The sequence below is a fragment of the Seriola dumerili genome, unplaced genomic scaffold (genome assembly GCF_002260705.1).
Source record: "Seriola dumerili isolate Sdu_G_001 unplaced genomic scaffold, Sdu_1.0 BDQW01000242.1, whole genome shotgun sequence".
Taxonomy (NCBI): Eukaryota; Metazoa; Chordata; class Actinopteri; order Carangiformes; family Carangidae; genus Seriola; species Seriola dumerili.
The window spans coordinates 5,933,119-5,947,509 of NW_019174497.1; the positions used below are offsets into that span (position 1 = coordinate 5,933,119).

The following is a 14,391-nucleotide window of genomic DNA, read 5'->3' on the forward strand; positions in this document are numbered from 1 at the left end:
GTATCCAATAGTATTGACAAGCATAATGAGCACTTTTATTTTTGATACATTAAGTAAATTTTATTGCAAATTCTTTTTTACTTAGTAAAATTCTGAATTCATGGCAAACTTGCCACACAGTGATTTCAGTCAGACTGTTAACCACTATAGCTATATGTATGGGGCCCTGATTTATGTGCTAGACCACTGATTGTCTGATTACTTATTGCAAATACCTTTACTCAAGTGGATAAAGATATAACAATATTCAAAAATATTTCCATCATGTACACAACTTTGTTCTGTAAAACTCCGGTATAGTTTGCAGTTCTTGATCGGCCAACCAAATATCGTCACTGGTGGGAAACGGTGGGAAAGATGACAGCGTGACGTTTCAGCAGCAGCAGCAGCAGCAGCAACAGCAGTAGCAGCAGCAGCAGCAGCAGCCTCCTCAGCTTCCCTCTCCCTGGATGTCCAAGGTATCTATACAGCTCACTTACCGATTATTATCCGACCAAACTCCCTTTGTAGTGGTTGATTTTGGCCTGATAATTATGTGTAGTTGGTAGAAATTAAAGCAGTGACGTAGCGTTGGTAGCCCATAGTGTTGCTAACGACTGCTCGGCCCACCGCATGCTAGCAGGTATAGCTTAACGCTAGCTGCTGAAATAAACTGTAATACTCTGGGATTTATTGATGTCAGTGAATCCAAATAGACCCCAACTAGATGAAGGTTTACACCACCTGTTTGCAAAGACGTTTGTAGTCTGAGTGTGTTACAAACGTCATGTTAGTCAATGTTTTATTTTGTTATAAAACTGAAGTTCAATGTTCAATTTAATGATGCAACTTTACTTAGGTACACCTAGCAAAAACTAATAGACAGATAGATATATACTTTATTTAATTCAGTCTAATACAACAGCCCTGCAGTTAATCAGTATTCATTCATCATTTAATTTGTATAAGTGAGGGTAGGTTAAATAATAGAATAAATAATCTCTCTGTTTAGTCCAATGCAGTTCAACAGCTCTACAGACAACATCCCCCAAATGGTCATGCATGAAACAGACAACATTAGTTTTAGCTGGATGTACCTAATAAACTGGCAACCGAGTGTATGTACCATTGATATGAAGTAAACCAGTGAGATCCTGTCCATGTATTCTACGGTACCTGACCTCCATTTGGGGAGCCACTGGTCTAGGGTGCAGACGGGAACAAATGATTAGATAAGCACGTATTATGTTGACAGTGAGTGGCAAATTACAGTTGTATGTATATGCCTCAGCACCACAGGGCAAATTACATATTGTTGATTTTTGAAGTTAGAATAAGGAAATGTGTCCCTTGCAGCATGCAGACATTAAAATTCAGCCTTTCTTCAACTGTTAATGTACTGTTACTCTGTCTTTCATGAACTTTACAAGTAGGTCTTAGTCAGTACCTAGTTCGTATTTCCACCCTTGTACTTCACTGTTGGCAAATAATGGGTTACTAAGTACTGAATTAACTTCTGTACATGTCATGAAATAAAAGGTAGCAGTGCACTAACATTTGAAGAAAGGCTCAATCTTTAATGTCTCTTTGCTGAATTTACTTCTTTTCACTTCAAAAATCAACCAACTTTTGCATATGTGGTCTCTATGTCTGGAAAAAAAAAAAAAACAGTCATAATTTTAAGACATCTGAGATAAATATGTGTATGAACTAAAGCACATGGTGTTTTTGAGGCTTGTAAATAGTGACATTTCATAAACCACATTACCTTCCAATATAACTTTCCTCAGTAGTCTAAGGGAAGTGGATGGTCAGTCTCAGAGAAAGGGGGGAAAATGCTTACATAACCATTATTTTTGTACCAATTTTCAGAGTCCCCATGGATGACCTGACCCAAGCCCTCTCGGCCAGCTTTGCTGTGTCCAAGGAGCCCAACAGTACCGCCGCCCCACACCCTCGGCTGGCCCAGTACAAGAGCAAGTACAGTGTGCTAGAGCAGAGTGAGCGACGGAGGCGCTTCCTTGACCTGCAGAAAAGGTACATGTCAAAACTATTTAGTGTTTGTCCAGTCCAAATGGTATGTGTGTTTATACATGGGAATGTACTTAAATTGCCTTAATTGCCATTAATTTGTTTGAAGTGTAAAATAAGAGGATGGATTTCTGCCCCCCTGCTCTCTACATTGCGACATTAGCAGATTTTCATCAGTGAATGCTCACTATTGATAAGTGGCATTTACAGAATGCACTGGAGACCTTTTTCAGTTGTCATTTACATCTGCTTTGTGTTGCTTCCAGCTACTTAGAACGAGTTACATTGCAGCCACAATATTGGTTAGCTGTTTAACATGACTCTCTCCAAATTGGACACAATTGGCCAATTTAAAAATAAAATGCAAATTAATGACTGATTTCGCTTCAGGAGGCTGCTGTTTTATTGCATGTTTTAATGTTGTGAGTAACTTGTAGGCTCAAGCTCAATCAATGCCACAGCAGAAGTGTCTGAAGGAGCTTTCTTTTTTTCCATTGGCCATCTAAGTAAGCGGTTAAACTACGTCAACCATGCACGGCGTCTGGCTGATGGGGACTGGACAGGGGCAGACAGCGATCCGGAGGAGGACATGGAGAAAAAGGAGGAGGGGGAACAGCAGCAAGATGGCAATGCCGAGGAGGAGGGGATGGAGATTGAGAGGAGGAAGCTGCCGAAACATTATGCAAACCAGGTCAGTGTTTGACGTATTATGACCCAGTTATATTACTGTTACACATGTGTGAAGGTCAACTAATTATTCAAGTATCTTTTTTTAATCTGCATTCTTCTCTGTTTAGTCCAGCAGAGGGCGCTTTAGTTTTTAGAATTACAGCCCTGTTTTCTGGCATTAGACTCAGTCTGCAATACATCACACTTCTTCTTTAATGCTGACAGATTTTTCCAATAATTCTTGGACTCTCCAATACAAATGTTGATTGAAGCTGAAATGCTGAGCTTGTTAACGAACCTCCCTATCCTCCTCAGCTCATGCTGTCAGAGTGGCTGGTGGACGTGCCATCAGAACTGGACACTGATTGGCTGATGGTGGTCTGTCCTGTGGGGAAAAGATCTCTCATTGTTGCCTCCAAGGTAGGAACCTGTCACTGCTCTTTCACTGTCTCACATGATCTGTTACTGCAGTCCTTGAATTCAAGAATTCAGGAAAGAAGAATATAATCAGGTTATGGTGCCACCTTGATACCTGGCTGGATATAGAACTGTCAGTCAAATACAGCTGAGGTTCTTTGAGCCGCTTCTTATTGGCTTTTGAAGTCTTTTCCATCTCTGCTGGTTTTGATGTGTCATCTTTCAGCCCAGATCGAAAGTCTTACGAGTCTCCAGATGTGTTTAACTTGAAGAACAGCAACCAGCGTCTATTTGATTTCTTTTTGATTTAAATGCACTATCACGGCTTTTCCCGAATCAGTACCTTTGAGGGGATTACTGCACGTTACCTCTGTTATCTGTAAATTCAACGCTGCATTCCTGGTATTGAGTAGAATGGTGTGAGTAAGATGAGCCACCTTGTCTGGGTACCTGTACACAATATTCATGATACGGGGTAATGGCATGGAGTAATTTTTTTCTGAGTCTGTGACAGAGAAGCCAGTAAGTCTGAACTCTTGTCACAATAATGCTGTGAAGAAGTTGATTCATGTAAGGTGCACAGCGAACACCGTATGAATCATAAGATTTGCATAATTTTGAGTCTGAGTCGCTAAGTGAATCAGTTTTATCTAAATAAAACATGCAGCTGCATAAATAGCCACAGGCATATATTTGTTTTAAACCCATTAAGTAAACTACATGACTACAAGAATGTAATGTAAAAAAGAAAAAGGGTTTGGCCTTGGCACTGAAGGGTTGAGGAAACTGGAAAACGAGAAGTAGAGAAAGCGACTTCTGCCAGACAACACTAAACGTATTGAGCCACGTTGTGTCTCGTCATCCAGTTTGAAATAAGAGAAGTAACCGCCATGCTGATTCAAACCTGAATTATATCATTAGATTGTAAAACAGAAAGAAAATAAAAGATGATCAGGAAAGAGACAGATTTTACAGCACACTAAGTTTCTAATTTGTGTAGTATTTTACCACTTTTCTACCTCCTCATACAATTAAGACAAAAGACTGTGTGTCAGTTGTTAAGCTGTAATACCTAAAGCAATGGTTCCCAAAGCTAGGGCCATAAAGCCAGTACCCTTTGCTATAAAAGCTGAGTAATAATTATAAAGCTTTATAAAATGTTTGTGCTGTAATTTCCTTGAATTCTGCACAGTCTGTTCTGCAACATTCCTCAGCTCTCCTTGTCAAGCTCACAACAACCTGATACTGATTCTGAACCGAAGTAGGTTCTTGATCTGCCAGTGCTATGTTCGTATGACTGTTTGCAACTTCCTAACATGAGTAAAAAAAAAAAGAAAACCACTGAGAGCTTGAGAGAGAGCTTTAGAGTTGTTTCAGTAGACGAATGTAAAAACAAAAAAGATTGGCAACCCCAAATCTACAGAAAATGCTGAGAGCCTGGAGTTTGTATTTACACGTCACATCTTATGAGTTGTCGGAAACAGAAAATCCAAAATTCAGGAGACCGGTAGAAGCCAGGGTGATGCTGAGTAAAAGCCGGTGTGTGGCAGTCACCGGGGCCCTGTGGTGAATCATAAGAAACCCATCAGTCTGATCAAACACCACCAAACATTCCCATTATTGAGTATTAATATCTTCTACAGTATTTTCAAAATCATCATGAAGACATGAAGAGAAGAAGAAGTGAAATTAACTATTGATAACTTCTTGTGAAAAATGGACTTTAGTCAGAACTTTGTGAAATTTCTCATTTACTTTCTTGCAACATCACGTTTGTGATGGGCTAGTCTTAAATGTAGAAAAAATTGCCTCATTTACATTGTATTGTATCAGTCTTATGATTCATGAGTAATGAAAAGGCTTGAAAATGCTTATCAGCATTAGATATGGATTACTGGTAACTGGTACAACGTGCCTGTCCTGTCGTGTGCTCTAACCTTTGTTGCAGTGGTGTCACTAACGCTCCACACCCTGTGATGCAACCGTCTACAGTATCATAATGACTGTGTGCACCTACAGTCAGCCGGTTCCTCGTTCCTTATATCAGACGTTGACCCCACTGATGACAAACATGTGGAACACCACAGCCCAGCGCTCTCTACAAAATGTGAACTGAAGATTCTTTGAAAAACAGAAACAACAGATGGCTCCCAGTGCTGGAGGAGAGCTGAATGACACGTTTCATCTGCTCGCAAGCATTCGCAGTCATTTGTCAGAGTTACACAATATGACACTGTGAGCTTTTAAAGCTGCTGCTGTGTAGCTCTATTTTTAATTGCACAAAGGCAGCTCCAAACAGAATATGCTCATAAATTATGATACAAATAACATACAAAGGATGAAACTTGAATAAGAAAGTGGTCTCAGACTTTTGGACCCTCTTTATTTAAAGCTGGGCAATAATTCAGGAGTAGTGAGTGGGATCGAACTCCAACAATTGAGTAATCGAGTAGTAATCAACCAATCATTTTAGATGAGGATGACAATGTGATAATATTGCCGTGTTGTTTTAAATTTAAATAATTTAAGTTAATGATTCCAAGTAAATTATAATTAAAAGAGAAACAGTTGTTCCAGTTTTCATTTTACGAATGTGAGTTTTTTCTTCGCGGAACACGTTTCATGTCATTGAACATCAGACTGATCAATTTATAAGTGATTTTTTTTTTGCCAATATTTGTCATATCATAATGTATATCACACCTAACTTAAATATATATATTTTTAATTTTTTTTGTACAGATTTATCTGAATCATCAATATATTGGTGTTGTAAATCTCCCATTGACATGTCTGTGTATAAGGTGACCTTACATGAGATTCTGAGGTTTAGAAAAGTTTGAATCGTTATGCAAAAGCCAGTGTCAGATAGTGTCATCATGCTACATTTACACATATGCCTTTATAAGGTTATAAGGATGTGGGCCATAAGGCCAACCAATAGAAAAACCACAGCTAACTAATTGCAGCCGTTGTCTTATCCCTCATGTGGCGTCTCTGTTTTTGACTTTTTCTCTGAAGGGCTCCACTGCAGCGTACACTAAAAGCGGCTACTGTGTGAACCGTTTCCCCTCCCTGCTGCCCGGTGGGAACCGACACAACTCTGCCATGGGAAAAGGTAGGAGGGCCGCTTGTGTCTCTGGAGGGCAGGGGTTCACTAAAATGGACCGCCTGGGTATTTTCGCAACACGCACAAGTGTTTCACCGACAGTAGATTCTTCTGTTGTCTCCCATTCACTCGTGAGGTTTTTATTTTCTTTCCTTTTTTTTTTACTTTTTAAGCTTTAAACTTTTTAAACTCCACCTACCTGCTGGTGGGACAGACAGTACGAACTCATGCCATGCAACTTTATTTTTAAATTCTAGTGGAGACCCCGAACTTTCCTAAGGTACCAAATTTGACTGAATAAAATGTTGATAAGACTATTTCCATTTGATGGATTGGTGATTTTAATTAAGAGATTTTTTATATTCTCTTAACGCTACTTAAGGGGAAATAAAAGGGAATATCTGGACATTAAGGGGTCAGTGAAAGCAGAGATCTAACTAAAACACCCAGTGAAGAGTTGATATTGTCACTATTAATATCAGTTTTGTCTTTTGTTGTTTGTTGACTTTTAAACAAGTTTTCTTTTTTTTTCTTTTTTTTATATCCTTTTGTAGCTAAAGAGTCTCGCAGCACTGGTTGTTCATTGATGCACCATCCTCAGGGTGTTGGGTGGGGGTTTGTTGTTGGTGTTTTGAAATTCTTTTGGTTCATTTTTGTTCCAAAACATCAAACGGGACCTAAAAATGATTTGCACAACCAAATAATATCAGAACTTAGATCTTAATATCAGAATAATTGAGCCAATGTTACAGATCAATAATCACATCATGCACCCTGAAGATATCTTGAATATATTCGTATTGCTTTTTATTAATTCAATAATAGTAAAGATTATATCATAAGTCAGCATAAGGGAGTTTTATACCTGTAAATTTTGTATATCTGTAAATTGGTCTTTATATTTACTTCATGCAGACTACACAATCCTGGACTGCATTTACAGCGAAGTGGACAGAACATACTACATCCTGGACGTCATGTGCTGGAGAGGCCACCCGGTCTACGACTGCCCGGTAAGACTGGCGTCTTAATCCTCCAGCAATCCAGGAATGCTTGTCTAATTGCTTAAGTAGCAAAGTCTGGGCCACAGATGTGCTTTTTTACCATGTTGCCAATCTCATTGGCTCAGGATTTGAAATAGGACTTTTTTGTTTACAGTGCTTGTTTTCTCATCAACAGACTGAGTTCCGTTTCTACTGGCTTCAGTCCAAAGTCCAGGAGACGGACGGCCTATCAGAGATCGCCAAACGCAACCCCGTGAGTACCAGAAACAGGAGTGGAGCCTCTCCACTTCATGCCCCACTTTTTCTTCCTAGTTTTCTGTTGTTGGAGACACTGTGACGTGTTTATTCAGTCTTTGGGTTTCTGAATGTTGTGTGCGTTGTGTTTCATGCCTTGCTACACTTAATTTCCTTTTATGGGATAAATAAAGTCCTGAACTTAAACCTACACTTCCTCAGGGGGAAAATAAGACAAAGGAACATTAAAGACAAACTCTCATTACTGTCTTGGGGACTAATTGTGCACTGAAGTAATTATTGCCCACAAATCTTGAAAATTATGGCGCTGGAGTGAACTTTGAGTTCCACCTCTAAACCTTCAGTGTTTGTGTGGCCCAGCTCAGCAGAAGCTAAATCAGGCTTAGTCCTTGCAGAGTGAGCTCACCATTGGAATTTTCTCACATTTGACAAGAAGACAAATTGTGTTGGGAACTAACATCATGGTGCTCTGGTTTTGTTTGGTCCAACAGTTCCGGTTTGTGAGCCTCCAAAGCACAGACTGCACAGCAGAATCAATTCAGAAAGCCCTGGCAGCTGAGTACAGCTTCAGCGTAAGAACAGATCATTTGATCTTAAAATGTTTTCTACAAAAACCTTGCTCTGCATCCAGAATGCTGGATGTAATGATGTTTTTGTGGAGAAAAATCTGTATATTTTCTGAAAGACAAACTGAAATATATTTTGTTTGCTTCTCTTCAAGCTTTGATGAATTTAATTCTGAATTTCTGGCTGCAGGTGGATGGTCTCCTTTTCTACCACAGGCAGACCCACTACACTCCTGGTAGCACCCCTCTAGTGGGCTGGCTTCGCCCCTACATGGTCACTGACATCCTGGGTATAGAGGTTCCCGTAGGACCCCTCACCACTAAGCCTGAGTATGCCAGCCACCAGCTGCAGCAGATCCTGGAGCACAAAAAAACATCAAGCGAAGTCCGCCCAGCTAACAGAAGCGGAGGCTACGAGCTAGAGTACCTGTCCACGCCGAGCCAGGACAGTGCGGACTCTCTGAACTTTTTGAATCAAAATCCAATAAGGGAAGCGAACATGGAGATCTGAGTGGGAGGCTTAACGAGATGCAAATTGCCAACTCAGTGTTTCTGAGTGGCGTCAGCCCACATATGGCTCTTTAGAATGTCTGCTGAATGGTTCTGCAGATCTGACCAATTGCAAAGCATGGCTAATTCTAATCCGGCACTGCTCAGGATGCCCTCAGCGTGCAGATTAGTAGAGCTATGCTGTATATGTGTTTTTATTTTGGCTAAAAACAGTTACATCTTCACTTTTACCTGCTGCAGAACTTGGAAACAATTAGTTTCCTTGAGAATAATTGCACAGCATTTAGCCACTATAATTACAATGTCACAGTCTGTTATGCAGATCCCTTTCATAACACCATAGGTGGTCGCATGCGATCAAAAAAAGAGGACAAGAGGTGTCTTATGTAAGATTTTGCTGCTCAGCGCTTTGTGCACTTAAAACAGATCTCACATAAGAAACATCTCATCCTTACTGTTGTCAGTTGTTTGTAGGTTTTCTGACGATGTCTTTGATGCGTATTCACTGATCGTTCATTTGAGCAACAGAGTTTAGGATTCATTCATTGTTTTGGAAGTTGAGATGTTGCTGCCTGGTCAGACCCTGTGAGTTGTCATCATGCTGAACAGCAGGAGTGGCATAGGCTTTTACAGTTAAATACAAAGTTTAACATTGCTGAGGTGTTTTAAAGTGTATGTTTCTAAATAAATGTTTTTTTTATTGGACTACAGTCCTGTTCACTGTGTTGCCATGGGTTGTTGAATTTTTTTTTTGTTTTGTTTAAAGGTCTACAGTATTTGAAAATTAAGTCTTGCTAACAGAAATTTAACAAATTTGGATTCTGGTGGCTTTTCCACCACTTGGTTATGTGGTGCAATTAAAAGTATCAAACAAAAAAATGAAGTTTGAGGAATTAATATGTCAAAATCTAGTCTTTGATAGTTAATTTTACAAAATAGTGTTGATTCTGTGATAAAACAAGGACTGACATAAAATAAAGCTAGAAAAAAAAAGCCTAGGGAGAGAGAATATATATTATCTTCTACTTAACTGTACATGCTCTGTCAGTGTACCAGTGAGTAGCTGATGTTCCAGTATATGATGTGACTCATACTGCTGTTCATACTGCCAGTGCTCATGAGCATCCCTTCCTCTCTGCTCTCAGCTTACTGTGCCATTTGCGTAACTGAAGAACTGGGCGGAAACTGTACAGGAAAAGACGTGTGAAGTGTCTGGCAGGGCTGTGAACTTGGTTTTAGTAACCTGTGCCAACACATCCTGGCAGAGAACACCTCAGATCGCCTCAGGTTACCAGATCTTGGTTATGTGAAGTAGTTTACAATGTCTGAGGAAGGGAGGTGACCTCATTTTCCTTTTCCTTTTTCCCCAGTTTTTAAACAAATTACAGTTTTGAATTTGAGTTGCTTCTGGTTACCTATAACCTATATACTATATACACCTACAACATAATGAGGTCTCTCTCAGATTATTAGTTTTAAGACTTAGCTGAGGTAGTAGTAGTAACTTTAAAACTAGTGTCTGTAGGGATGGCTTTGTTAGTCAGTCCACCTCTTTGGTTCAGACTCAAATATTTAACAACTATTGGATGTATGGCCATGAAATCTCCAGAGGATAAAGCCAATAGACCTATGACTATCTCTACACCAACTTGATGAGACTGGCACAAATTCGTACTGACTTTCACGATCCTGACTTTTCCTCTAGCGCCGCTTTGATTGATATTTTTGGTTTCAATGTTTCAAAACCTGTTGAATGGATTGTCATGAAACTTGGTAAAGACATTCATACCCTCCTCTGGATAAATTGTAATCCCTTTGGTAGTCCCTTAACTTTAATCTAGCACCATCATCAATTTAAAATTTGTCCAGTCTTAGTTTATGACTAAATACCTGCTAAACTGACATTTTTCCCAACTTTACTTTTATTTAATGCTAATTGGCAAATGAATCAATGCTAAATGATAACCTAAGATGGTAGTGAACATTATTCCTGCTTACCATTAGCATTTTGGCATTGTCACTGTGGTCACGTGGTGACGTTAGCATTCAACTCAAAGCCCTGCTGAGTGCAGCTCACAGAGCTGCTAGCTTAGCTGTTGGTTAAACCCAGAGCATTGTAATACATAAATTCTCGTGGAACATTTCAACAGCTGTTGAATGGTTTGACATTAAACCTGGTAGACATTCATACATACCCTCCTCTGGATGAAGTGTAATCCCTTTGGTAGTCCTTTAACTTTTATCAAGCACCATCATCAAGGTATAATTAGTAAACATAAATATTATTCCTGCTTACCATTGGCATTTTGGCATTGTCACTGTGAGCATCTTTGTGTGCAGATGTTATCATTTAGCTCAAAGCCCTGCTGAGTACAGCCTCGTAGAGCTGCTAGCTTAGGTGTGGTTTAAATTCAGAGCATTTGAAGTCGTCACTTTGGCCTTTTTTAGACAGTTTAGAGATAAGGTAGCTGAACAGTACAGGGGTTTGTGTTTAAAAGACACATGTTGTGTGTTTGTGCCACTACTCACTTTTTCTACAATGGAAAAAAACAAATGTTATTTTCTCCTTGCCTTGCTTTCGCGATGGTATCACTATTGCTATCACCACCTACACGGAACAGATGAAAGTAACATGTTCAATCATTACCCTCTGTGGGGATTATTATAACTCATTCTGGGAAACGTAGGAGATCACTGACTGAAGAGGAGGAGGAAGGTGCAAAATGCAGCTGAAGGAAACTATACCACAATTACAATACCTCATCACCTGATAACTCCTGGAAAGCAACACCAAAGACAATCAATAATTTTTCATTATCTGCTTTTTGATGAGATTTCACTTCTATCTAAATGCAGACAAGGAAAAAAAATATGTATAACAGTGATGATGACATTTATGATAAATCAGGTTCAAATGAGTTGAATTTTTCTATATATACTCCATGTTTCCACATGGTTTTAGGACTTATCTCCCATTGTGTCACTGCTTCTCTCGTCAACATGTGTGTGTGTGTGCGTGTGTGTGTGTGTGTGTAAACAGTACATGCCAGATTTCTGCAAAAAGCTCTAAAGGATTTGGCTTTACCGTAGTGTAGTATTTCAGAGCAAGATGTTTGATAAAGTTCATCGAGTACAGTCAGATTTTTTTTTCTTTCACATTCAGTCACCTCTACACGCAAAGGTCTGTAAAAGAGAGCATGTGGTTTACTGCAAGACAGCTATTAGTCAGCAGCACCGATTACTTTCCAGGAACTGAGCACCTGTCAGTCCGCAGTTACACTTTTCAGAGCACGCTCAGTCTCCCACACACATGCACAGACTAACACATACAATGTTGCTTACTTCAGCCCTCTCTGATCTCTATGAAAGGCCTTGTCACAAGACAAACAGATTTGTGTTATTCCTCTTCAACACCTGTCACATAAAGGGTGTTTAACCTCCATGGCTGGTTTTGGTTCCTGGTGTTATTGTCTGAAGGAAGACGCATGTTGATTTGTGGGTCTGCACAGGGCTGTGGCCAGGATTTAATTAATCATAAGGTCAAATACAAATCCCCAGAAGCTCCACTCCTACACCCCTTAGACATATGGAACTTGAGCAAACAAAACATTTTTTAATACTATTTTAAAGAATTAATTTAAAGGAATGTTTATTCTCTTTGTCCCAAAAGAGATTTTATGTCTGTACTGTAGATAAGGTAAGCAGCTGGTTAGCCTAAGCTTAATATAAACTCCAACTCCCAGCATCTCTAAAGCTATAAAATAAGATGTTATATCTTGTTTGTTTAATCAACATTTGTAAGAACACATGGTTTTAGGGATTGCATTTAATAGCTGAGCTTCAGAGCTACCAGAGCAGCTAGTTGTTTTGCCCTTTGCAGTCTTTATGCTAAGCTAACCTGCAGCTGTTGGGTGAAGGCCTATATTTAACATACAGACATGAGAGTGGTAGCAATCTTCTCATCTAACTCTCAGCAAGAAAGCGAATAAACAAAAAGGCTACTACCCCAACTATACTTCATTGTTTTTGTTTGTTTATTTTTGTTTTTTTGCAGAAAAGTATAATCACATTTAAAGATCTTTATTCTAAAAAAAAAAAAAAAAAACAACAAAATCAGGGTTCAAAGCCCATCATGTGTAATATGTTTGTAGCTGTAGAATGTCAGTTGTTGCACAGGTCATTAAACTCTCCAAATTCCCAGACATAATAGTGAGGGCATGACCTCAGTACATTTGCGATTCCTAGAAAATTCAGTTAAATGTGATTTCCATACAACCATAGCCATAGCATACCTTTGATCACTTTAGCCTTAATATATGGGGTCTGGAGTGGATCGTGCTGAACCAGAGGCCTCCACATTCTGTGCATTAGACAACATCTTGGAGTAAACTGATCTTTTTGGAAACTAAATACCTTAACCTCCCTCTCTAGCTTTTACTGACTGGTACAGTGAGTTAAATCAGGCCATCATCTCATAAGTATTTGATGCACTCAAACTTTTTTTGTCAGGCTGGATATTACGTGGGCAGGACTAAGAGTTTACCAATCCCATTTCCCCAAATGACATGATGTCAGCTGGTTTCACAGGAAGTCTATTGTTGTCCACCCCCTTTTCCCTTTGGTTTTCAAGCCAGACTTTCTCACGCCTCATTATTTACAGTTGGCCTATTGTGGGATCTTGTTATTTGTGTAAAAAAACAAACAGCACAATGAATGTACCTACAGTACTGGTAAAAGGTTTCAGAAGACCTTCATTTTTTCCAGTTGTTACTTACTACAGTTCCCACAAATATCTTGCGCTTATAGTTTGCTTTGCTTTATCCTTCTGTCCAGTTCATCCTGAACCAGCTCGATAGGGTTTAAGTCTGGAGACTGTGTTGGTCTCCCATTATGAGAAGCAACTGTCTATTTCTTTTCTTCTAATGTTTTGGCTCATTATCTTGCTATTGGATGAACCGCTGACCAACCAGTCAGTCTTCATTTGTTACTTGCATTTTTCTCTCCATTCAGATAGCAATATACAGTAACAATTCCTGCAGTACAGTGTTGTTGTGATAATGCATCCAAGGGTGTAGTAAAACACTTTATTCCAACACTGTCTTTGTACAACGCATGTTTATAAAAGTCCTGTTGTCTATGAAATTTTCATGATTTTTCATTTTTTGATGGCTCAAACTTGTTACAGTTTACCACTGACCTTTGTGCTATTTAAGGCTATTCACTGGGCTTGAACTGCTGGAAGAATGGAAGTGTTCTAAAACTTAGTGTTGTGTATAATTTCCAACCTTTCCTTAAAAACCACCCCCTTAAAAAATAGCCTACCTGTCTCAAAATCAGCCCCACTATCAGACAGGGTCAAAGGTTAACCTTTGAATTAGATTAAGTACAACAATTTATGTACTGACCTATATCACTGACAATAATGTGTTGAAAACACATTTCAACCTGTCCCCATCCCTCATTGTTATTGTGTAAATATTGCAGTAGAAACACTGGCCAGTCAGATGTTCACAGCACACATGGGCATAAATCTTTAGCTAGCTTAGTCATTATGAAACGTTAGCATGCTCACTTAACTAGATTAAAAAAACACTGCTGAATGCCTTTATAAAGCCATTAAATTGCAATCTGCTGGTATTACTAATTCTTGCATAGTTGTTAGAGACTCCATCTGTTTTCACTGCAAGGCTTATGGCCAAGAGCTGACTGAAATTGACTGTGTTGGTATTAGAGCTAAGGGTGGGTGATGGTGGTGGTGCTGGACTGAGTGTGCCCCTGTCTATAACTCCTAATGGCTGGCCTGTTCAAATGGCTTTTACTTCTTCACAAGTATAACAAGATATCTATGACG

The 14,391-nt window shown here is 39.3% G+C and overlaps 1 protein-coding gene across 1 annotated transcript; it reads left to right on the forward strand.

Moving 5' to 3' along the window:
* The first annotated feature begins 359 nt into the window (after nucleotides 1–359).
* Nucleotides 360–9,245, forward strand: snupn (snurportin 1). The gene is made up of 9 exons (XM_022756156.1): nucleotides 360–458; nucleotides 1,852–2,016; nucleotides 2,518–2,701; nucleotides 2,995–3,099; nucleotides 6,118–6,214; nucleotides 7,121–7,218; nucleotides 7,385–7,462; nucleotides 7,956–8,036; nucleotides 8,221–9,245. The coding sequence occupies exons 2-9, from the start codon at nucleotides 1,859–1,861 to the stop codon at nucleotides 8,539–8,541; spliced, it is 1,122 nt and encodes a 373-aa protein (XP_022611877.1). The 5' UTR covers nucleotides 360–458; nucleotides 1,852–1,858; the 3' UTR covers nucleotides 8,542–9,245.
* The last annotated feature ends 5,146 nt before the right edge of the window (nucleotides 9,246–14,391 follow it).

Excerpts from the sequence above, each read along its gene's own strand:
- snupn (XM_022756156.1), top strand. The coding sequence starts at position 1,859 with ATGGATGACCTGACCCAAGCCCTCTCGGCCAGCTTTGCTGTGTCCAAG. Across the intron at positions 2,702-2,994 it reads CGAAACATTATGCAAACCAG|CTCATGCTGTCAGAGTGGCT; the intron begins GTCAGTGTTTGA and ends TATCCTCCTCAG. Across the intron at positions 3,100-6,117 it reads CTCTCATTGTTGCCTCCAAG|GGCTCCACTGCAGCGTACAC; the intron begins GTAGGAACCTGT and ends TTTTCTCTGAAG.